Below are 26,505 nucleotides of genomic sequence, written 5' to 3'. Positions count from 1 at the left end.
TTGTTCCACAAGACCTTTTTTCCAATTACTCTTTTTGGTTTTACCTATTTTCCTTATTTTCCGAGATGGCAGAGTCAATAGGATCAAGGTCCCAGCAAGCTTGTGGGGCATGACTAAGGATAATATTCAGTTCAAAGCAAGCAAACAAAAAATTTTAGACTTTCTGATCTTACAAAACCTTTGCGCATCCAAAGTACAATTGAGTGAAAACCCCAGACACAGCCATCACTCTATCACTCAAGTGAAGAGAAGACTCATGACAGGAAAGTACATAAAATAAACAGATCTCCACGTCAGCTAAACAGGAAGATGGAGAGTACACTGCTACTGGGAACACTCCGGATAAGAACACAAACTCAACGTGGATCCTTACTGGTTTGAAAGGGGCTGAGATGGTTAGCCTTCTAAAACCTAAAGGGCGTATACACAAGAGACAACACGAGGTGAAGCAGGACGTGTGATTCACAGAGAATGACGAATGCCAGAAGGGTGGAGGAAAGTACGTCACAGCCGAGAAGGGGGCAGGAGAGACAGAAGCCCACGTGTCTCCCACAGCCTGCCGAATATAAATCTTCTGTAGTTGCACTGATGTTCTCACTGGACCCAAAGGTACTAAGAATTTGCTTTTTGTTGGAAACAGCAAACAGGTGATTCCACAGGCTTCCTCACGGCCATGTCTACCATGTTTGGACAAGCGGGAAAGGAGAGAAGGAGACACACTCACGATTGCATGTGGACAAGACTGAAGCTACAAACTATTGACAAAGAAATACGGGTATGTCAAAAATGCCTGTTTACATCCTCTCCTTGGATCACAAATACAGAATCCCAGCATATCACCAGATCATTAGTCCACTTGGGGGAGACGAGGAACTGAAGACATTTTTAGTAAACCAAATACAATTTTCTGTCTCTCTACAAAAAAATGACACACCTAGACGTCTACTTTGCCTAGCTGAGAAGCAGCTGGAAGAGAAGCCTGCTGACATGCCGTATTATGCCAGGGCAGAGGACCTAATAGGAATTTTGTCTGGAACACGCTGGAGACCAGCAGCTGATGTCAATGACCTTTCAATCTCCTCCCATATAAGCCTGCTCAGTTTCCATTCCTTGAGGCAAGTTAAAATTAAAGACTGAAACCAACCTGTTTCCCTTCCTTGACTCCTATTAGCAAGATATGTTTCCAAACAACAACAAAAACAGGAGCCTTGAAATCTGCTAAATGTCTTGAAAACTGGAATCTCAAGATTACCAAGTCTTGTGAAACTCAAAGGAAAGAAACAACGGCAGGAACAAGACCCAGGGCCTCTCATTTGAAAATCACTGTAAGAAACCAAACTCTACTCCCTCCTTCTGCAGCCAGGAGCAATATTATAAAGGACAGGTCTCCGTCCTTGTCAGGAGGTGGAAACTCTTGCACATGTGAACATAAAGATGGTGCTCTAGGGCAGAGCAAAGCGGTCCCTCAGCGGGGACACGCAGGAGGGAAATGCTACTATAGCCCAAACGCATGGCTTCTCACTGCCGCCCAGAGAGGGTGCGAGAAGCAGAGCGTCACCTGAAGTTTCTGGTGTGAAAACCTGCCCAGCTGGTCAGGTACCATGTACGCATTTAGCACACATACCTGGGAACCTGTCTGCAGTACTGTGCATGTGAAGCGAGCAAAGTGAGGCTAAAATTTTAAAAGAAAACACCACAAACAAATCTACTTTATAGCATATGTCAGCAAATCCCACTTCTGAATACAACGCTGCCTTCAGAGCCAGGCCTCAGCTGCTGACTGAATAGAAGCTGCCATCTCTGCATCTCCACCCCAAATACACGACTTTGAACTGCTTTATCTGACCGAGCTCAAGCTGAATGTAAAACAAGAGGAGGCGTTTTTTAGTTTAATGGTCGAAACACATTTGCAAAAGGCACAAAAGAGAGCAAAGGAGACCTTGCATAACAGAAAAATAAGCGTGAAAAAGAAAAAATGCTAAATTGGAGACACTTTAGCCACCACTGAATATCCCATACTATAAATGCTTAGCTTAAACGCCTATAATACAAGGGCGCCTGGGTGGCTCAGTCGGTTAGGTGTCTGCCTTCGGCTCAGGTCACGATCTCAGGGTCCTGGGATCGAGCCCCACATCAGGCTCTGTGCTCAGCAGGGAGCCTGCTTCTCCCTCTGCCCCTCCCCCTGCTCACGCTCCCTCTGTCTCTCTCTCAAATAAATAAAATCTTAAAAAAAAAAAAAAGCCTATAATATAATCATGCTTATGTGTCTGCACTGAGACCACCTGCTTTCAGCTTTCATTTATCACACTGTGGCTTCGTTCCTCTGTAGGGACTGTGAAGTGAAAATCCACGTCATCCAAAATCAGACTCCAAAAACAAGAGTCAATCACAAACCACTTCAGTAAAATTAAGTTTTATTTTATATATGACAAAGCTCCAAAGGTAATGAAACATTTTAGCTTTAAAAAGACATTTTTTGAGATTTTATCCTTATTTACTTGCTAGATTCTGTCTAGCAGATTATACTCAAGTATTTTTGAATGAATAAATTAATGAATAAATTCATCATAAACAATTTATGTGAAAAGAACAGGGTAATGTACCTTACATTTTTGGACAGAAGGCTTCCTAAATTCCATTTATTTATTTTCTGAGCTTTCCTCCTTAAGCAAAATAAGTCAACAGATTCATATACACAAATAACCAAAACGAGACAGCTAAAGTCAATAGTTAAGAGTGTATCTCTGGCCCTAGATTACTCCTCATAAAGAAAAACTCATTTAGGATAGTACTTTCCTTAGGTACCATAATGAGGTATCACCTCATCACTCTTAAAATGGCTACTATCAAAAGAAAGAAAGAAAGAGAGAGAGAGGGAAGGAGGGAGGCAGGGAAGGAGAGAGGAAGGAAGGAAGGAAGGGAATGGCACAAGTGTTGAAAATGTGGAGAAAGGAGAACCCTCGTGCACTGTTGGTGGGAATGCAAGCTGGTGCAGCCACTCTGGAAAACAGTATGGAGGTTCCTCAAAAGAAACTAAAAACCCTATGATCCAGCAATTCCACCTCTGGGTATTTACCCAAAGGAAATGAAAGCACTAACTCAAAAAGATACCTGCACCCCCATGTTCACTGCAGCATTATCTACAACGGCCAAGACATGGAAATGACCTAAGCGTCCATTGACAGATGAACAGACAAAGAAGTCGTGGTGTTTATACAGAATAGAGTATTATTCAGCCATTAAAAAGAAGGAAATCCTGCCATTTGCAACAACATGGATGGACCTGGAGGGCATCATGCTAAGTGAAGTAAGTCAGACAGAGACAGACATGCCATATGATCTCACTTATATGTGGAATCTAAGAATAGAAAACACCAAACTCCTAGATCCAGAGAACAGGCTGGTGGTTGCCAAAGGCAGGGAGTGCAGGGCAGGTGAGATGGGTGAGCAACCCTCCAGGTATAAAACAAATAAATCCTGGGGATACAACGTACAGCATGATAACTGTACTTACTAACAGTATAATGTATATTTGAAAGTTGCTGAGAGGTCTTAAAAGCTCTCATCATAAGGGGGAAAAAGTTGTAATCATGCGTGGGGACAGATGTTAACTAGACTTACTGTGGTGATCATTTTGCAATATAGACATATATCAAGTCATTATGTTATACACCTGAAACTAATACAACGTTATATGTCAATTATATCTCAATTACAAAAAAAAACAAACAAACTAGGAGATATACACCAAAAAAGAAAAGAAAAAACAAACAAAAAGCCCACCTCATTGCTGGTGGTAATGTTCACAGTAATGCTAGTGTTGCCAGTGGGAGTGGAAGCTACAGTAGCTGCTGTCATTATTAAATTCTTCTCAATTCTGTTTAACAAATAAAATTCAAGAACTATATGCCAACTTCAAACTTCAACAGAAAGCACAGAAATGAGGTGACTTCTCCATGGTCCACTAGGAGTTACCAATAGGGATGAGCTAGAACCCAACTCTCCCAACTTGTCCATGCCGGATCAAGTCCCAGTGCAAACATCTAAGGGTCTGGACACAACACGCAGAGACTTTCACTTTCTCGGTTCCTAGCGCGGCGCTGGAGTATTTAATTGCATGGTGACTGCAGCTGCCCCGGCACCTACATTATTTCATGTCTACTTATTCTGGGAAAGATTACTATGAAATCCTACTGCCTTTGAAGTTGATACTCTCACAGACTGAGCCTTTCAGCATTTTCTAACTCAAAATCCTAGCTAAATATCATAATTGTCTGTGAGCTTTCTATAAATACAGAAAACCGGCCTTCATCTCAGGCATTCCGAATCAGAACAAACCACAGTACCTGCTCTGGAAAAAGCCAGTCTAGCAGGGAGAATGGAAACAAACCACGGGGACCTCAAATATGCAACTATAAGATACAGGCTAAGAAACAAAGATTCTTACCATGTTTACAGATATAAACACCAAGCTTGAAAATCTCAGCAGAGAACTGGACATGACTTAAAGACATCGTAAATCTGAAGAAAAACCATGCAGATACTCTAAAACAGAAAAATACCATGACTGAAATGAGGCCATCGATGACTGGATTTAGCAGCAAATCAGACGTGGCTGAGAAGAGAATTAGTGACAGAAGAAACCGTCTGGAGTGGAGAGAGTAAATACACCAAACACAGAAGAGAGGGTAAGCAAAACAGTCTACAGAAAACAGGCAGATGGAGAATGGAACAGAGACAAAATCTACAGGGATAATGGCTGAGTTTTCCAAAACTGATGGAAAAAAAAAATCTACAGGTTCAAGACACCCCATAAAAATCCCAAGAATAAATAAACCCATCAGAATAAGCAGGATAATCAGGCACATCAAAATGAAACTACAGAAAACAAAAGATAAAGAAAAAAAATCTTAAAAGAAGCCAGAGAAAGAAACAAAGGTCACCTTCAAAGGTCACAAGAGCAATACTGGGAGCCAGAAGAAAGTAAATGAAATCTTTCATGCGCGAAAAGAAACTAACCACCAGCCTGGAATTCTGTCCCTGGTGAAAGTACCCCTGAAGGATGAAGGTGAAATGAAGACAAAAATAACAGAGTGGCCAGCAGCAGACCTGGACTAAAGGGAATATAAAGGGTGCTGTATTATAACGGGAAAATGATCCCAGATGGAAGGTGTGACATAAAATAATGAAGAGCAAAGAAAATAGTAAGTATGTCTAAATGAACACTGACTGTAAGTGCCAAAGAAGTATCTAAAAAAAATTAAGAGAATTCAAACACACAATAATAATGAGATATAAATTATCAGGGAGTAACGGAGTTTAAGAGTCCTGAAGTTCTTATACTATTCAGCAAAAAAGATACCAAATAAGCTTAGACTCTGAATGCATCTCAGGTAATTATGTTGACTGAAAGAAGCCATACAGCAAAGAGCATATCCTGTAACATGCCCCTGTAAAAGACTCTGGAAAATACTTGTGATCTAAGGTGCTGAGGAACAGGAGGAGATAAGGAAACTTCTGGGGATGATGGACACGTCCGTCACCTTGAAAGTCATGAGTGTCTATTTTAATATGTGCAGCTTACTGCATGACAATTATGCCACTAGGAGCTGTTCTTAAAAGAAAATGTGGGGGATTTGGTTAAAACAGTACTTGAAAGCAAAATTCACAATCATAAAAATGTATGTCAAGACTATTTCCCAGGTTCTTGGGGCACCTGGGTGTCTCAGTCGGTTAAGCATCTGCCTTAGGCTCAGGTCCCAGGGTCCTGGGATCGAGCCCCACATGGGGCTCCCTGCTCAGCGGGGAGTCTGCTTCTTCCTCTCCCTCTGCCCCTCCTTCCAGCTCATGCTCTCTCGCTCTTTCTCGCTCTCTCAGAAATAAAATCTTAAAAAAAAAAGAATATTTCCCAGGTTCTAAATTGATCCACTGGTGGACAATTAAACAGAGCAGGAAACGCAGGAAGAGCAAAAGCTTGTTTTGTTTTGTAGGGGAGAATAGCAGTAGGTAGTAAATGGCTGAAGAGAAAGATGAGTTCAGGCGTAGAAAAAAGAAAATGTCTTTTAGAGAGTTGGATATTCAGGTCCAAAATCAGAGCTGGGGAGGAGGGAATCAAAGCTGGAAATATTTTTGTATCTCCCACATTGCTTGGGAAAATGCAGTCAGAGAAATAAAAGCTGTTTTAAGAGACGTCTATTTAACCAACTGATATACTCCGTTACTTCTGGAAGGTATGTTCAAGCCCCAAATGTATGCTGATCATAGGCAACTGTCCAACACGTTCATGCATTTCTGCTCTCACCACCTGAGCTACATGCTTAACAAGTCAAGCACACTTATTTTGCAATTACTTAATTTAATGATACATTATGTAAACCAATGAAATTGACAAAGGAAAGATAGGATTTTTTTCTCTATACATTAGGTTGAATGCTGCTGACAAACAGTACAAGTGAACAAAATAATGAATTGTTGTAACAGATGTGATAATTCAACAATAAAATCTTGGAAATACAAACATCAAAACATAAAACCCTACACTCAGATGTCACAGATAACTTTAAGCTTTTGCTTCACCTTAAAGAAATGAAAACTGGAAAGACAAGGCAGACTGTGGACCCTCCCAGAAAGAAGGGCCCTACATCAAAATACTGGTGAGTGAATTTGTATGTAGGTTAAAACAAAGTGTTTGCAGTATGTATGTATCTTTTATTATATTATCCCCAAATTTAAGTGACTTCTCAATTAACAGCCATGCATCTCCTAAACAGGCCTCTATTGTAGCTTTCTGCACTCAGTGATAAATTTTATTCTAGTTCTACATACCTGGAGTGATACAATGTTGCTGTCTTGCTACAAAGTAAATGTACAAATTCTACCTGAAAAGATAAAAGAATTGGTACTTGGAAGGCTCCAAATACAACAAAACGTTCTATTTCATGATGTCACGCTGTGAAACAGATCTTTTTTAGCAGATTACTGGCCCCGGAACAGGCCTCTTTGCTGTCCTCCTTATTGTAAGGGCAGCACGGATACTGCTACATATAAAGGACAGGAGGACACTCTAAGAATTGTCAGCAGACTCTCATTTGCCCCATTTACACAAAAGGGGATTTGAGTCTCCAAGAGATCTTGAAAGATAAGAAAATTAAACAAAAATTGGCATCTTCAGAACCTAAGTTAGTAGGGGAAATGTTTAAGTGAAAATAGAATTCAATGTATAAAGAAATACACAACCAAGTAGGGTAAAGCATTTACTTCTGGCCCACAGACTGGCAGACCCACTGGTCCACATTAGTTCTGAATGTTAGGGACACACTGGATAAAAAGGAAAATGGAGACGTGGCCCAGTACACCTCCATCAATATACACAGCCATACCACAGCTATGGATGGACACAAAGCGCCCACGCCCACACCCACACCCAAAACGGGGGAGAAATATAAGCCCACTTGGAGAGCAGATCATCATCCTTTCGATGCTGAGGGCACTACAGAGATGATGGAAAACATCACAGGTAAGTTTTAAGGGACAGAGAAGGGAGAAAGGAGCTACACAGCAGACACAGTTTATTTGACAGAACTTTACAAAATGTAAATATTCCAAGGACTCACAAAAGAAGTCTGGGGCCTAGAACCAAGATAAAAATAAGAAGAAACTGCTTGGCTTCTGAGGCTATAAATGTTGCTTATATAGACACATTCTGAGGGCTGAATTTGAGGTTAAAGATGAGGTCAGGATGCTGAGGGTGTAGATTGTATTAGTTGTTTCAAGCCCCATAAAGAAAGTGTCTTTGTTTTCTTCCCCCAATTTGTGCTGAGGATCAGAAAATAAGGAAATATTTGTCTGTTAAAGCAACATGCTCCTAAAAGAGAAGTACCCTTGAGTCATTCCTGACATACAGGAAGTGATGAGAATCACTCCAGCATCAGAACATCTCTGGGGCAAACTACACGGAGTTTGGAAAAAACCAAAGAATCTACAAAACTACTCAGCTTGCAACAGAGAAAGTGGGTCGCTCGAGACATTTCACAAAAAATTTTTCCTCAATACCTCATATTTCAGAAGATCAAGCTGGACTCAGTAACTATTTGCTAAAAGCATGAGCCTGGAGTGAGAACAGGTAATATAACGAAAGACGGAGCCCTGTAGCAGGCATTCAATAGACAAAGTCTTCCTTAACCAAATACCCAACTGCCCAGCCCACTCAGTTGCAAAAATCATCATAATAAAAAATATTTACTGATAAACCGACTTCTTATAAAATTAGTACTTCTCCAAATATCTCTGTGTTTAATACCAGCAGCTATCCGTACCGTGGTAACCCTTTGGTCAGTCTTTCTGTGAATTTTGATGTAATGTATATTAACTTTGTAGGGTGACAGAAGGTAACCAGACCCCTTATGGTGATCATTTTGTAATGTATATAAATTTCAAATCACTACCTTACACCTGAAATCAATATAATATTGTATGTCAACTATACTCAATAAAAAAAAATTAGGAGTTCTCATAAATTTTCTAGGAAAAGGAAGCAAGTAAAGAGTTAAGTATAATCTCAAGGATTTTAGCTAAGGAGAAACAAACAAAACAAACACTAAAAACAATGGTGCCACTGACAAATTATTACAATGGAATGGAAGCTGGGGTAGATACTACAGTAAATTTCTTACAGCAATTAAGGATGTCAAGCATGAGGGAATAAAGAAAAAGGGACAGACGTCTGGGAGCCAGGTTCTAGGTCTGGGGCAAAGAGCCAGGAGAGAGTGCAAGCAACTACACAGTGTCAAAAGCAAACAGAACAGGCGCAAAGGTGGGTAAATGCAAGAAGAAAAGGTGAAAGCCATCTTTATGGGGACCACCGGAAACCTTATTTTGAGGCCATGGGAATGTGACCTTCCCTCTGTTACAGAAGTGAAACCTTCCAGGAAGGGACCAAAGAAGCAGCTTACCTTAGTAAGTCCCTACACCCATGAACTGCTCTGAGTTAGAAAACAGTTTCACATACGTTAACTCACAATCCTTCGGCCAGGCAAGAGCTAATATTAATCCCATTTTACATATGAAACAAAGGGCTCCAAATATAGCCAACTTTTTAAACAGCATGATACCCTTACATGTTTAGTAAATACTTCTTCCAAAATTACAAAGATTAGCTACCTGTCAAAAACATTCTTTTACAAGAAAATCTATTGTTCTTGTCATAAGTTGCAACATGCATGCTTTTCTGTATTACCAAGGCGGCTTTAACCACGAACCCCATCATTCAAACTGGCAGCTAAAAATTATGTGCCTTCAGAGACACCAAGTGGAGGTGACAATTGCAGGAGATAATCAGTGCAGGTAAAGGGCAGTTTTCCCTTCTTTACGATTTTCAATTGTGGAGGAACATTTAGTCCCACTCCTCGTATTTCCCTAGGGGGGGCAGAAATTTCCACAGGAGTGAGAGTATAGGAATAACATACCTGGCTTTTCTCCACTCCTTCACTTCTTTTCTTTTTAATTTTTTTTTTTTTTTTTTTTTTAGGGAGAGAGCATGCGGACGACCAGGGGGAGGGGCAGAGGGAGAAGAGGGAGAGAATCTCCCCCAGACCCGCCACTGAGTGTGGAGCCCAAGCCGGGGCTCAATCCCACAACCCCGAATGAGATCACGACCTAGGCTGAAATCGAGGGTTGGTCACTGAACCTACTGAGCCACCAGGCGCCCCTCCACTCCTTCACTTCTAACTCTCCAGGAGGAAGGGCACGGCTCAGGCCAGCGGCTAGCCCGGGACACGCTTTCTTGGCTGAGCTCTTCCCTCTTTTTCAGATCTAGCTGGTTTGCAGAACCTAGTAACTGCTCCTTCCGTCCGATGTTAGAGCGGAAGAACCTGCCTCTACGAGGAAGGTTTCCAGTTGTCTGGCTGCGTCAGTGACAAGGACGGCATGTCACTTTAATTCAGAGGTGACGTATTAACACGACCACTTGGCTACAGATCTAAAGCCATGCTCTCCCGTGTTTTCTCAGTAGTAAAGTTGACACTCTGATCTCCAGTTATGTCTCCTTTCTCAGCTGGTTACACAGTTGAGAGGAAAAGACAAGGATGTTCTTTACTGATCCCCTAAAGCCACAAGCCAGGATAAGAGGTAAAATAAAAATAAGCCAGACAGAGAAGAGCTCTTGCTCTTTCCTATCCGTCCTCATTATTTTATTTTATAAAGCATTTAATAAAAATCCACACATGTGAGTGATAAGATGGTTCCGTCTCATAAACAGCACTAATTCTCTCGTCACAGCCTCAACATGATCACACAGAATTCAGTATCGGTTAAAAAGCCAAAGCACTAAAAACCTAGTGATGGGAACTATACAAATGCAAAACAAAACAACCTAGTAAACAGTATTCGCCTCCAGGAACAAGATCAGATTTTGAAGCAACCTCTAATCTAGTTAGATTAGATGACCTGATATTTTAAAGGTTCTTCTGGACTTAAAATTCTGATTTCTAACTAAAATTCTCCCTGCAGTATGCACCCATCACTTTCAATCATGCTTTTTCTATCTTAAGCAGGTCAAGTAGAGTGCAGCCATACAAACAAGTCGATGAATAAACATGAACCTCGTATTCTTCATCTGTAAAAATGAGGGTATTACCCTGTACTGCTCAGAGTTTCTGAAGGGATTGGATCGGGTGATATATGTGAAAAAGTATCAAAATTCTGGAAAGACATATTTTGTGTTCCTTTTTCTGTGGCCCGCAGCCACCATCCTTCGCCACTAGATGGCAATGCTGCACGAGTCAGGAGGGTAGTCTGGCTTGTCTTCACCAGCTATCAGCGAAATGCGTAAAAAATGTGTAAAAAACAGGGGTTTTCCTACCATCTGATCAGCTGATGGATAAAACTTCAGACACCCGCAAGAAGAGGCTGTGTTAATTTTACATTCTATAAGAAATGAAAGTACTAATAGCACCTTTACCTCTCATGTTTAAATCCTAACTCATTTAATTAAGAAATCCATGAAAACAGCATCGTATAAGGTAAGACAGTTGTTGATGGCTAATGAAAATATTTGAACATTTACCTCTGACCCCAAACTGAGAGAAACAATCTCCTCCTCAAAAGCAGAATGTGTGTCAATATGAGCAGGAATTCCTGGGATAGAAAATAAAATAATAGGTCACTTCATTTTTCCTTTCAGTAGATTTAAGACACGTGCGGCCTCACTATAGTGGGGAGAGCACTGGTGTTCTCAGGAAGGTACTGCAATTTTAGTTAAAAGGAAACATCTGGGGTGAACATGACTACATAAAATCAAGCTAAATCTGAACTAAAAATATCTCCAGTCGGTCCTGAAGAGCCACTGGCAGCCGTTCTGAAACCAAGACGCAGGAGCCACGGCTTGCCTGAGGCATTTACCCAAGCCCAGCCCAAGGGAACATGCGACAGAGAAACACCAAAGTCACGTGGGCCCGTGAGCGGGGGATTCCCAAGTACGTGCAGAACAAAAGCAAGAGCCAGGTGTGAAGACTAAGCATATCCCTCATTCAGATATGGCTTCCTCCATCAACTTCTCATCTACGTTAACTGAGCATCTCCCAAGAAAAAGGATTTGCTACGTGGTAAGAGCATGTAAAGCAGGTAGGACACATCCCTGTCCTCAGGGGGCACACAGACCAACAGAAAGACTGACAGCTAAATATGTAATTACAATACATTATGATAAGAGCAGGAAAAAACCCAAAACCCCATGACGTCTGCCACTGATAAAATCCTTACGATCATTTCATTACTACAAATATCACATGAAGATGCTGCTAATAAGTGCAAAAAACTCAGGAGCCTAAAGATTTTTACTAACATATCCTAGAATTGTCTTCACATTCTCAGAGGAGAAAGAAGAGCAAGACCATCCAACCAAGCAGCCTTCTTCTAGGTATCTGTAAATTATGTGGTTCTTCCACTACACGTGCCTCCTATGTCTTTGAAACAACCTCCTCCCTCTCTAAATGAAATGTTGAGAAGCAAACAAAAAAAAATCACAAACAGCAACTGTGTCAGTCTACTTATCTACACTCTGAGACACGAGTTCTTCAAGGGATTAACATGTAAATCTGCAAGGGATTAAAGTCAACACAGGTAACAAACATAAGCAAATTACTGCGAAGAGTTAATTTAAGCTAAAAAATCATATCTTTGATTTTAGGGAGTTAAAGAATCTACTCAGTTATGAAATATATGATTGCAGTGTGGAAATAAGAAAATACTCACCATGCCCAGGTTCATACTGGTTAACAGTCAATTGGTCAGGTTTGTGTTTAATGAAACCTTCTTTCAACCACTTCTCCAGAATGCTATCCCAAATGTCAGGAAGACCTGATGTCAGTAATCATAAAGATAAATCATTAAAATATTTACTTTGCATGTTTTACTCAAGAATTTAAAAAAAGCCACTGTGAGAAAAATCACAGAGCTTTTATTTTAGTTTAGCAGTCAAGGTCTAAACATAACAATAAACCCATAAGACAAAACAATAAAAACAAAACCTTCAGAATCTTTTGAAGTTATTTTATTGATTTTAATCAAACAAAATATCCAAAAGAAAAATTTTGCTCACAATTCTGGCACTTTGTAAAACAGCAATAAAATTATAAAATTTAGGGCGCCTGGGTGGCTCAGTTGTTAAGTGTCTGCCTTCGGCTCAGGTCATGATCCCGGAGTCCTGGGATCGAGTCCCACATCGGGCTCCCTGCTCGGCGGGAGGCCTGCTTCTCCCTCTCCCACTCCCCCTGCTTGTGTTCCTGCTCTCGCTATCTCTCTCTCTGTCAAATAAATAAATAAAATCTTAAAAAAAAAAAAAAAAATTATAAAATTTACTCTTACATGCTGGAAATTAGACTGACCACTCTTTCTTGTTATTTAAAATTATTCCACTTTTTAAAATTAAATTTAAATTTAATTTACTTATTTTCTAAATCATTTCCTTTTATTTTTTTAAAATTTTCTTTTTATTTATTTATTTATTTTTAAAAGATTTTATTTATTTGACAGAGAGAGACACAGCGAGAGAGGGAACACAAGCAGGGGGAGTGGGAGAGGGAGAAGCAGGTTTCCCACCAAGCAGGGAGCCCGATGCGGGGCTCAATCCCAGGACCCCAGGACCATGACCTGAGCCGAAGGCAGACACTTAACCGACTGAGCCACCCAGGCGCCCCTAAACTTTCTTTTTATTTAAAAAGCAATCTCCACACACAACGTGGGGCTCGAACTCATGACCCCAAGATCAAGAATTGCTCATTCTTCCAACTGTGCCAGCCAGGCACCCCTAAATTAGTTCCTTTTAAAAAACATAGTTTTTGGGGCACCTGGCTGGCTTAGTTGGAGGAGCATGTGACTCTTGATCTCGGGATGTGAGTTTGAGCCCCACTGATTCACATGTTAGGTGTAGAGATTACTTAAGAAATTAAAATATTTAAAAAACAAAAACAAACCAGTTTTCAAAGTAGAACTAACTTACTTTCACTGGAATCAGAAATGTTATTTTATGAGGGAAAGTAAGCCTTAAATAAGATTCAAGTCCATCAAGTAAATATAACTCCAACACAATCCTACCAAAGGTTTAATATCCAGATCATACAATAAAATCTTATTCAATTAGTCAACCCATTAGAAAAAAACCGGCAAAGGATATGAAGAGGAATTCACAGAAAGGTAAATTAAAAATGGCCAACCTCACTAGTAATCAGGAAATTATAAAGTTAAAAGTTTTGTAATACCACATGTTGGTGTGGGTGGGGGAAGGAGGTACACGCTCGGTAAGAATATGTCAATACAGCTGAGTTGGGGACAATTTTTCAGTATCTATTAACATTTTTAAATGGACACAACTGACATAACAATTCTACTACTTAGCAGTCTCCCTTGAGAAATTCTTGCTTACTGCATAAGAGATAAACACAAAGACACGCAGAGCATCACTCCTTATAAAAGCTAAAACTATAAATAATCTAAATGTCTACCAAAGGGAGCTAACTGAATAAGCCACTATTGAACACTGAATACAATGAAAAATCAGGCAAGATCTCCAAGACATTCAATAAAGGGAGAAGAACAAGTTGGAGGCATACGTGTAATATGTGAACATACAACATATAATACTCAATACAATACTCCATGTTAACAACTACATACTTCTACAGTATCTCCACTGGGATGTAAACTCTTTGTTACAGCACACGTGCTCACCTGTTAATAGTACTACCTCCGAGAAGTACGGGAGTAAGGCTGGTGTGCAAGAGGAACTTCAGCCTTAGCTATATGTATCCAGTTTTTATAACAAAACTGCACTACGTATGTAATTTAAATGTTTTAAATTTAATCAGCTATTTCAACAGTTTACCTAGAAATGACAAATGAAACATACTATGACATACTTCCAATATATTAAATCTTTCTTTTCTGAGCCAGCATTTGTCGTTTATTAGCAATTACTTACCCCCAGGTAATGGCTTGTCTTTATCTACACTGTTGTTCTCATAGTGGAATTCATAACCAAAATGCTTTACTCTCCTGTGCTTTAAGGATTTTTGAACTAAATGAAGAAAAAAAAAGTAAACTATTTGAGAGAAAAATATTTGCATTCCTTTGTTTCAAAGTCAAAACTGTGAGTCAGGATTCCTTTAGTAATGGTGATTTTGGTTAACTGCTAAATTACTGTCTTTAATAAAAGTAACCATTCTACCTCACCTCTGCTGTTCTTTTCAGTCTAAAATGGTAACAAACCCTTGGAGAGTTTCATCCCATCAACCTGAAAAAGTCAAACATGGACGCTGCCACTCACAAGACCTTTTATATCTGGAAAGAGTCAGAGGAACTCTAATTTGCACATAGCTCCAGGAAGCTCTTACTGCATTTCGGCAGCAAGGTACTGAGCGGCTGATCCCGCACCGGAAATGTGCCTGGGGGGCGGCGGGGGAGGGACAGGATCAAAGAAGATAATGTATGTGAAAGGGCTTATCAGTGCCGGCTCTACAAATGTTAGCTAATAAATATTAATTAGTTTGGAGCTTAAAATTGATAGCTATATAAATGTCATTTATTATTAATGCCCCTAAGAATTGTTGGCATGACTTGCCTAATACTAGATCTAGGCCACTCAGTAATTTTGAAGAAATATTAGAAATTTCAGTAAAGCAAAGGAGGAGGAGGAAAGGAGAAGCATTAGCATGGCATTTTGCAGAGACATTTAAATATCAAATTTGAGAAGTTTTACTTACCATTATGATTGTCTATATCCTCTGTCCAGTTAACGCTTTCCAAAAGGATTTTCTCATCCTCAGAAGAAATAATTTCTTCTACTACCATGAGGCCTGGAGGTAAAGCCTGAAGCCCCAACTCTTTCCATTGTGCTGTGAAACCAAAACAAAACAGTCACATACAAAACTTAGAGTTCCGAAATGCAAATAATTCTGTCCAGAGGCCATTTATCAGTTCACAGAATTCCCTATCTTCATATTCAGAAATAAGAATGCTAAGGGCACATGACATAGGAAAATACAAAAATAAAAACCAAAATAAAGATTTTTTTTTTTAAAGATTTTATTTATTTATTTGACAGAGAGAGACACAGCGAGAGAGGGAACACAAGCAGGGGGAGTGGGAGAGGGAGAAGCAGGCTTCCCACGGAGCAGGGAGCCCGATGCGGGGCTCGATCCCAGGACCCTGGGATCATGACCTGAGCCGAAGGCAGACGCTTAACGGCTGAGCCACCCAAGTGCCCCAACCAAAATAAAGATTATGGTACATTGTATCCACCACAATTACCAACAGCAAATAAAACGGTATTTACTTAAATATTATTTGAACACGATTGAGCTACTTTTTAAATCTCACTAAGAAACAAGGTTTGTCATAATATCTACAGTTTGCCATTCTAGCCAGACCGTCTCTAAATATTGAATACAAAAATTTAAATGCTCATTTTTGCCCTTAGGTTCTTGATACTAGGCTATGGCCCAGGAACAGAAAAAGGTAAAACAACAAAAAAAGTATTCTAAAAAAATAAAAATATCATCCTATGAAGAATTATTTGGTATATATTAAAATAATTTAAGTCCCTGTGCCCTTCAAAGTTTACGATAGGTGTAGCTGTGAAAGAAAAAGAAGAAAAGAATTTATGATTAAAGGGAATAATGCAATTCACATTTAGGGATCTCATCGTTCACGCTACAGACGTGATTTCCAAAGCTTTTCTGCTGAAGAGTTTTCATCCTTGAATCACTTAACATAAAAATTCACAGAAACAACAATATAAACGTCTACTAGATTTTATTACTATTTCAGAAATACAAATAGTGAATCACCTGATAAATATTTACCAAGTGTTTACTACATGTCAGGCATTATATTACTTATTCAAATTATGTAAGGAAAGCTTCGAGGAAAATTCCTTAAAGACAGGCAATTTATAGTACAAGTAATTCATACTTAGTTTTCTAAAAATAGTTTTTTAAAAAAGAATTAAAAACACCCCTTGTATTTCTTACTCAGTGGCTCTCTGGTAGCAGTTATCGAAACCAATATCAAAACATTTGTGACACAGTTTTGTTCTCTATTTGTTTCTATTGGGATTTATTTCCTAACAACAGCCTTGGAAATACATCTGGATCTAATGTGGGATTTCAAATAAAGAACACCCCAGAACTCACTTTGTGCAATTTCTTACAGAGCGTTCAACATACTGACTAGGGGAAAACCCAAGGACAATACTTTCTGATTAAAACTTACTCCCAAACCACTCAGTTTTCAAAAGCTGATCATAAACACATACAGAGATAACAGTTTTTTAAATCTAAAGCTTATGTCAGATTTTAAATTAAATACACATACTGAGAATTATAACTCCTAAAATATATCTTTAAAAAGTCTTTAAAAGTTTCCTCTGAGTCTTATTTTACAGAAACATAAATTCGGTCAGATTACCCTCACCTACCCATCCCCGGGGTATCTGAACAAAACAGTGAGCTGCCTAAGTAGGTGGCAAATGAATATAATGGGAGACCAGATGTCTACATCCAAGTTCATCTCAGTACGTCTTATTTCCATGGGACAGTGGTGAAAAGATGTAATCATCTCTGTAGCAGTTCTGTTTATGGGTCTATAAGGCTTTTATTTAAATTAATTTCCTTAAATAAAATTTAATTAAAAAACCAGTTCCTCAATCCCACAATCACATTGCACAGTGCAGCTATGCACGTACAGACGCCATCATCACAGGGAGTTCTGCCGGACACGGCCACCGTAAAGCTTTAGGAACCCCCGGGGGCTAACGGTGTCCCTCCGTACGGCAAGACTGGCACACAATCATTCGGATCACAATTGATTCCTAAGCGACTAATTGAAAGCTTCTGGGTAGACTCTATAAAATTGGTAATCTGAATCCCCAACATTAAATTTTGAAAAGCACAATTAGGTAGCAGGATTCTAAAATAAGTAACACAGATAATAAATATACCGTTAGGGCGGTAGGCCCAGCTCCAATCCACATCCCTTCAACGACTGGCCGCACGCCCAGCGAAAACTGGGTGCGTAAGGAGTGTTTGTCAGACAGAAAGGGGCTGCTTAACTGAGGTCCTGTTTGGTTTCACAGTAACTCAAAAAACAAGAAAAGAAAAGAAAAGAAAGGAAAGGAAAAGAAAGAAAAGAAAGGAAACAAAACTCACACAAAACCAACGACTTTTTTTTAAAAGACACCTGTGTAACTAATACCTTTTTCCACAAAATTCAAGTACAGAATGATCTTTTGTCCTAAATCATCCACTATTTCTTTTCCATTGAGGGTGACATAGGCTTTCTCAGCTTCTTCTGCAGTTTTGTATCTTACAAATGCGTAGGGCTTATTAGGTGGCATTAGGAGAGCATCCACCAGGCCACACTTCTCTAACACTGGGAGCAGCTGGTTCCTACTCACATTGTTACCCAATCCACCATTGGCGACAACCAGGCTCTTTAGAAAAACAAAAAAAGAAAAAAACCATGAGCAATTAGTATCAATCCATTTATTTTAAAATAAGATTTTAAAATAATATTTATTAAAATAAGATTATTATTTATTTTTTTTAAGATTTTTATTTATTTGACAAAGAGAGACACAGTGAGAGAGGGAACACAAGCAGGGGGAGTGGGAGAGGGAGAAGCAGGCTTCCCGCGGAGCAGGGAGCCCGATGCGGGGCTCGATCCCAGGACCCTGGGATCATGACCTGAGCCGAAGGCAGACACTTAACGACTGAGCCACCCAGGCGCCCCTAAAATAAGATTATTTTTAAATAAGATTTCCCTTCAAAGGTGTAATTAAGACGAGAAAAAAGGTTTCCTTACGGTGGTTAATTGGGTTTCTAATTTCATACACAGTATATAAATTAATTTATTAAATATCGTGGATTAAAAAGTATACCTATGATATAAATAATATTGATTTTTAAATAGACTTTGCAGTAAAATATTCCTTTCTTAATGGCTATACATACAAATTAAAATGTCACATTTATTACTGCGTACAAGTTTAGCACAATGAAAGAGAAATAAGAGAGAGACAAGGAATAGGGGTTACATAATACTTTCTGCCAGTCAATACCTACTTTTACCTACTTAATCCTCATTAACATAACCTTCACAACAAGCCTACAAAGTGGGTAATATTAGCCCCACTTCACAGAGTAGACACTGAATAGCAGAAAAGTTACGGTAGTGATGGGGGAGTTGGGTTTCAAACCTATTTCTGTCAGTTTTCAGAATCCACACTTGACATAACCATGATACAATGTTACTACAGTTTCTACTGAACACAAAACAGGAAAATTTTCCTCTGTGTCTGAGTAATTCAGTCATTTTGCAATTAAAACTTTCTCCTTAGTTAAATTTCATGCTTACTTCCTGTTATCTGCAGTCCTGCACTAAACTTTATTCAAGGGGTTTGTCAGGAGGCGGGGGGGAGAGAAGTTTCCTATTTTTATTCTGATGCTTATGGCCTAGCACCTCTTATAAAACATTCTGCACAGTGTTAATATTTTTAATTTATAATCTATGACTTCTAAAAGCTTTGTAGCATAAGAGAAGTAAACCACTGATGGCTTACTCTTACCAGTTTTACCATTTATACCAGGTATTGACAAACTTTTTCTGAAAAGGGCCAGACAGTAAATATTTTAGGCTTCTCAGGCAAGTCTCTGTCACATACTTTATTTTCATTTTTAACAACCCTTTGAAAATGTAAAACTCATTCTTAGCTTACAAGCCAGATTTGACCTAGGGACAGTACTCCACCGACCCCTGATTTATATACAAAGCTGGAGATTAGAATATAATGTATTAGTTTCATATACACCAAATGGGAATATCTAGAAACTTGTTTTAAAAGAATGTAATAGATTATTATAAAACTGGATGAGAAAAGTAAAGCTCTGTGCTGTCACAGAAGACCCCACACTTCATATGTTTGCAAATACACACATTCACATGATGAACAAATATGATAATACAATGATATAAAACATGCTATAAAATTTAGTCTAAGATGGCTTGCCTTGGACCTCATTCAACAGGGTTTATAAATTAAAGTAGTAAAATAATTTGGCTGTATGCAGCCATAGTTACAAAAATATTTCTACATTCCCAAATCTAAGGAATTGCAAAGGTGATATAAATGTCAAGGGTCCACTACCCCATCTAGAGAATGAGGAGCGTGGTGAGGTGTGACCTGAGGAATACTAGTGGTCCTCAAGGACACTAAGTGATCTGTGGGCAATTCTAAAGGCAAACCACACAAAAACAAGTGCAGAGGGGAGGAAAGGGAGGAATTTATTTTCAGTTGCATGTGAGTCACACAATAGAATTAAAAGCAGTAACTGTCTTATCTATAATTGTTCGAGCAATCTTCCCAGTAATATGAAGTAGAGAATTCAGAATTTTTTTTAACTTATCTTCAGTCCTGACAATTTGCGGCCACCGCTCTAGAGAAATCTCACAACGGCTATAAATTTGCACAAAGGCACGTATACCTATAACACATCACGAAAAGAACATTTGTTCTCTCCTGGATAGATAATATGCAATTAGGTTCTTCTAGAATTTTATTCCTTTCTTGTAAAAATATTGTGGAGAAAAAAAATAATCAAGCCCAAATAAGAAGACAATTTGGAAGCCATGAAGGTGAGGTTAAAGCTTCTAGAAATCTAAAAAAACAGATCCATTAGAAACAGCTTCAGAGGCAGAAAAATTATAACCCATTTCTTTCCTTACGTTTGTCTTCACGACCCTAGAAGGAAAAGAAAGCAAGTTATGCTTGGGAAGAGAGGAACAGAGACCATGTCAGTTTAGTCTTCTGAACGCCACACAGCCTCGGCGGCTCTTGGCAGAAACAGCAGAGCGTGCACATCCGTAGTACTTCTAATCCAGTACGTATTCTATCCTCTATAGGAGTTTGGTTTAATTCTCTGAAGTCGTTAATACTGTGTTGAATCTAAGTATGGGCCTATCACCTGCTAAATTTAAATCTCCCTCAACAGGGGCGCCCGGGTGGCTCAGCTGGCTGAGCGTCCGACTCTTGATTCCGGCTCAGGTCACGATCTGGGGTCGTGAGATCGAGCCCCGCATCGGGCTCCGTGCTGAGCATGGAGTTTGCTTAAGATTCTCCCTCTCCCTCTCCCTCTTCCCCACCCCGCTCTCTTTCTCTCTAAAATAAACAAATCTTTAAATAAATAAATAAATCTCCCTTAACAGATCACTCATTTCTAAAACTATCACACAGCACAGCAGACAGTGTAACATGATGTAAGGGAAGAGTACTGGTCTGAAACCCAAGTTTTAATCCTAGCTTCACCTTCTCAAGGGCATGTGCTCGGCCCTTGGTTAGATGATGGCTGATCTTCCTTCCTACCCCTAAGAACCAGAAAAAATACTTAATGTTCACATGGAATTTTAATGATTAATAAGTACTGTCACATACTTGCTCTAGAATCTAACAATCCAATGGAATAAAAAGGCATGCGAGACTACGTCTTTACAAATGAAGAAAGCTGATCTCGAAGGGACTGCTCACGTCCAAATAAGTGGAAAAGCTAAGAGTTAAACTAAGTTCTTCTTAACTCACAGTCCAAGAACTCTCACAGTCCCTCATAATTAACACATATTATAATATAATATATATAATTGAATTACTGCCATTAGAAAATGAAAAGGCTTTGTAAATAAGGTCTAATAAATTAAAACTGTTTTACAGCACCTGATCAAAATACTTTATAACAAAAATGAAGTTAGGAATAGAGGCGAAAGAGGTTTAGGTTTAGTTTTCTGTCCAGCCACCCTATCAGAGGACATACCACCTGCCAGGGCCTTAGTTCTCTAACCCATCGTGTAAGAATTCCTAAGGAATTAAATAATGAATGGAAATATGCTTTGTAAGTTCTGTACAGTTATACAGTGTTTCTGTTAACATATACCCACCACTCCCTCCAGTTCAACCAACACGGTCAATGGAAATTCAAACTATGTCCCCAAAATAGAAAGTTAGCGGGTCCTGTCATGTGTATACTGAATAGAGACACAACACAAGACTGAACAATCACAGCCTTCTTCTCTGAGCAATTATTAACAAATATGACGACAACACGTTAACATGGCGACACGGCTACATTCAAACGGTGACAGTTTTAGGTTACCCGAGTGGCACAGGATACGGTCTCAATGCCTTCGTGTCTCAGCAAAGTATGCCTGGCTTTCATCTGCTTCCTCAAGAACTTCTTCTCAGTTTTACTGAGTTTGTAACTACTTTGATGGCTGCTGTCCATGACAGTACTGGAAAAAAAAAAAAAGGTATAAAATGTCAACTTTAAGAATCCTAGCGGAAGTTGTAACAATGCTATTCATATATTCTATAGTTTATAAATATTTCTATGTGATCATTTTTTAAAATGCTTACTTTACTTTTCACCAACCAAGAGAAGTGAAAACAAACCGATGCCTGGACAACAAAGGGATATTTAAGAAGGTAACAAAAAAGCAAGAACATCAAAAAAGCAAGAGCATCTCTGAGGGTCTACAAAATGTTCCAATGCTCTATTCGGTGCACTACATTACCCACAGGTGATATAGCCCCTTACTTGTGAAGTCCTAGGTAAAATGTGCCACAGACGAATTTCACAACATAAGGTTAGGAAAGAAAGAGGAGGAAGAAGAAGAAGAAAGAAAATAAAAAATTCACAGAATATACGGTATGATTCCATTTACATAAAGTTCAAAACCCAAAAGTAAGCCATATGTTGTTTAAAAATACACATATAGCAAAACGCAAAGAAAAGCCAAGAAATAATAAACACATAATCCAGGAGAGAAGTTATTTCTGGCGGGAGGGGAGGAATGTGATATAAAAGGGACATACAAAAGCATCAAAGGTACTTCTTAAGTTATATGGTGATTTCGGTGTTTTTTTATTTTTTAAGCTGTACATATTATATATATTTATAGCCATAATTTTTTAAATACGGATATAAGAACCCCATAGAACTGTGTTTTCCTTCTACTAAAATATGTCAGTCAGCAAGTAGTTACTGAGCACTTTCCCACAAAGGCATTCACACTATCCAAATCAACACCCTACATCATGCTTTATTACAGTGGCCTATTTATTTTAGTCACAGAATTTAACATAATTTGTGATGATTCGTTTGTAGCTTAATCGAGCAGGAATGCTAGACGTAGTAGGTGCTCAATAAAAATGTGTTGAAGGGATAAATGAGTGATAATGGGCAGATACACACATGCCTATTTACGGTCTCAGCACTCTGCAGCCTACAACTACAATACACAGTTCGTGCTTTCAACAAGTTTAGAAATTAGTTGAGGAACACAGACAAACACTAAACAATGAAAGAATAACATATCTTGATATAATTAAGTGTTAGCTATAGAGTCTTTCAATGTGACATGAATTAGAAAAAAAATAAGATCGCTGTTAACTGGAAAAATCAGGGAGAACTTCAAAACAGAAGTCGACTTGAGCTGAGCACTGAAGGGCAAGGGGAATACGGAGTCATCTGGAAGGGAGGTATCCAGTGAGGCAATAAAGAGCAGGAGCTAAAAACAGAAATGGATGCGTCTGGCAAAGAGAGTGAGAGGTAGGCATATTTTTTTTAGAGCAGAGACTGTTGGCTGATCCACCGATCCCACTCTTCACCCACTTGAAAATCTTCAAAGTTAGCAAACAAAATAAATTTAGGAAGTTAAATAAAATCATATTCCAAAACAGCTCATAAACAGCCAAAACTCTAATCACTACTCTTTATGTCTAGAGAGAAACTGCTGACTCGACTGGAAGAGCAGCCAGGAGCTAACTTAACTAACCCACAGGGTGCGTGTGACAGGAACTGAGGCCAGAGCAGCAGGCCGGCTGGCCAGCCTCACAGGGAAGCGAGGGGCAGGAGGATCTGCAGTAACCCGGCCTGGCAAGTAGCAGCACCGGCCGCTCCCGCGCGCAGGGAGGCTGTAAGAGAAAAGGAAACAGAGAAACGGGGGAGGACCAAAGAAAAGTTCTAGTACCTTCCATAGGACTTGGTGACTACTGATACATGAGGGAAAGAGGAAACACAGATCACTTCCTAACAGGACAGAGCCCAAGTGACCAAGACCATCAGTGTCATTCGGAAACTGCAGAGTCAGAAGAGGGTCTGGAAGAGAGACAGTAACGAGGAAGGGAGGTAATGAGTCGGACTGAGGATGTAACAGGTCTGAGGCTCTGGTGAGATACAGTTGTAATGTCTGGCTGGCAGGTAACAGCAGGAAGTGGCTAAAAGGAAAAATCAGGTTAGAAAGCTTTCCGTGTCCTCATTAGACAGGAAGAGGAGAGTCGAACAGATATCTTTGACACCGCACTGATTATAATTATTTGTTCTAATGTCTGGCCCCTTCCATTGGACTATTTTGACAAGGATTAAATCATAATTTTCAGTGCTTCCCCAGAGTCTCCGTGAGTGCTATGAGAGAGTACAACACAGTGTTTAGGGGTCCAGGTTCTACATTCAAATCTCAGCTCTACCACTTACTAGCTGTACCATCCTGTGAGTTACTGATTTCTGCGCTTGGGTTCCCTCATGTGTAAAATTGGGCTAATAGAGCCTGCTCTTGGCACACAATTCCAACTAAACCCTGCACTAAAAAACTAGACCAAACTCGACCATGGCTTCTAGCAGCATAAAGCCACGTCCCTAGGATGTCCCCAGCTTCCCCATTACAATGACTGCCTGAGAAAACTAAAAATGCCGCCAGGAAATTTAACATTTGTTCTAGCAACACCTACTGATGGGCCCCTTATCTCCCTTTCCTAGAGCATTTACTAAAAGGGAATCACATTTGTGAATATGTATCTCTTGCAACTCAGAAGTATCTCTCTCAGAGCACCTGGGTGGCTCAGTCGGTTGGACGTCCGACTCTTGATTTCAGCTCAGGTCATGATCTCAGGGTCGTGGGATCGAGCCCCACATCGGGCTTCACACTGAGCAGAGTCAGCTTGAGATTCTCCTTCTGCCCCTCACCCCCACTCACACACTCGGATTTTCTCTCTCTAAAATGAATAAATAAATCTTAAAAAAAAAAAAAAGTATTTCTCTCAAGGACCTGAGAGTCATTCCTTTGAAATGTAATCATCAGGAAGGACAGGGCCTCTGTTTCCCAGTCTCTGTGGTAGGATAGAATCCTATCTTTAATAACTGCCAGCTAGCAAACACAGCTGGCCTAATTGCATTTGCAATGACCTTTGTGATTTTTCACTTCTCTAACTCTATGGAGCCCCTGCTCTACCCCGCACCCCATTCTACCTTTAAAACACCCAAATCATTTCTCACAAATTGGAATGGAGCTCAGCTCTTTCCCCTACTGTCAGTAGTGACTAAATAAAATCTGTTTTCACCACATTAATGTCTGGCTGTGTTAATTTCTGACACTATCTCATAAATTTGTTAAAAGGATTAAATGTGTCTGTTAATAAATTGTTGGTAACTTCCAGAAGAGCAGGATCAGAATGGTTTAAGAAGACAAGGAAAAGCTGAGGGCCTTCAAAGGAACTATCTTATTGCCATTCAAGATCATCACCTTTGGAATGGCATCTTTGCAGTGTGAAATGGAAAATAAGGGATAAAAACACTAAGAATTCTTATTTTAATATGTCACATGAGCAAAGACTGCAAAGTGGAAGAAATAAGAAAAAGATGCTGAATACATCTTTTTAAAAGCATGAAACTAAGAGCCTAGAACAGCAGATGGAGCCTCATGATCACATTCTGTCATCCTCTCTACCTTCTTCCCTTTCTTTTTTTAATTTTAAAATGTTTTACTTGAGTTCAAACAATTAAGATTAGAAAATACTTTAAAAATTTAATAAAGTTGGAACTCTGAACTCAATCAGAAATATTCTTATTGAGCTAAAAACAATGCTATTAATTCAAGTGATAGTGTGTTTTTTTGTTTTTTCCCTTCCTCCCTTTCAAAGACAAATCCAGATAGCTCTGGAGGCTCATTTGTTTCCCATTCCAGTGACTTGGCTATGTGCTGGCCCAGCAGGTCTGAGTCGCCTCAACACAAGGAATAGGCTGATACCAGCTGCTGAGGGCTGGAGGTGCCCTCCTGTGTAAAATTGGGCTCACAAGGCCACTTCCCTGGCCAAGAAATCTTCACTATTGCACAAAGGTTTGGATGCTCCTTGCCATGCTATGGTAGTGTTATGGGATGTTACGGGAGTAAGGTCACTCATTAGTTACTAGATAGACTATTAGCCATACTGAGTCCAGTCTAATCAAAAACAGTCTAAGCACACTCTCCATGAGTTAACAAGAGTTTAGAGATTACACAGACTCTGCTAGTAAGTTTAACCCCAACATATCCTATTGGATATTGCCCTAAGTGCTAACGGTAGTGTGATCCTGCCCTCCTTGAACAACAGAGTGCCCATAATGAATCAACACAGTATAGAAAAATGTTCCTGTGCTTGTAGATAAATTTGAATTTAGTAGCTATTCAAACTGCATTGCCTATTAAAAAAGAAAATTAAAATTTTAAATGATTAAAAAATTGACCCCATCACTTGTCATATCACCCTGTTTTAATTCTTTGAAGAACACCTGCTCTGTATTTTCTTATGTCCTCATTAATTTATTTTCTTTCTCCTCTAACTTACCAGAAAAATAAACTCTATGAAAGTAGAGATTTTGTCTGTATTGTTCACCCTGGAGCACTCAGCACCTAGAACAGGATCCAGCAACGAAAAGCCACCCAATAAACGTTTGCTGAGGAAGCCTGTACTTACTAAACTTAACCAACCTTGCCTTCTTCCCTCCTAAACCACTTCTTCAGAATTCTGAGCTTGGTGGCCGTGCTGGCGTCTTCCCTGATGCCTGGCGGCTGCCTCTCTCGCCGCCATGTTCAGGTTGTATTACAATCACCCGTGTGTGCGCTGCGCCCGCCCAGAAAACTGTCGTCGACTCG

General features: G+C 39.5%; 1 protein-coding gene across 4 annotated transcripts in view; it reads right to left on the bottom strand.

Moving 5' to 3' along the window:
• Positions 1–26,505, bottom strand: part of ALKBH8 (alkB homolog 8, tRNA methyltransferase) — a 50,710-nt gene that overhangs the window by 23,565 nt on the left and 640 nt on the right. For 2 of the 4 annotated variants that reach the window (XM_036067854.2, XM_078059062.1), the window contains exons 2-7: positions 21,693–21,828; positions 17,746–17,983; positions 15,255–15,386; positions 14,474–14,569; positions 12,250–12,354; positions 11,063–11,133 (exon numbers count right to left, since the gene is read on the bottom strand). In XM_036067854.2, coding sequence (XP_035923747.2) covers positions 11,063–11,133; positions 12,250–12,354; positions 14,474–14,569; positions 15,255–15,386; positions 17,746–17,983; positions 21,693–21,828 — 778 coding nt within the window. Of the gene's footprint in view, positions 1–11,062; positions 11,134–12,249; positions 12,355–14,473; positions 14,570–15,254; positions 15,387–17,745; positions 17,984–21,692; positions 21,829–26,340; positions 26,439–26,505 lie in introns of those variants that run through there. The other 2 variants (XM_078059060.1, XM_078059061.1) reach the window with 2 other exon arrangements.

This window comes from Halichoerus grypus, chromosome 11, assembly GCF_964656455.1.
Source record: "Halichoerus grypus chromosome 11, mHalGry1.hap1.1, whole genome shotgun sequence".
Classification (NCBI taxonomy): domain Eukaryota; kingdom Metazoa; phylum Chordata; class Mammalia; order Carnivora; family Phocidae; genus Halichoerus; species Halichoerus grypus.
This window is presented reverse-complemented; position numbering and strand designations above follow the sequence as displayed.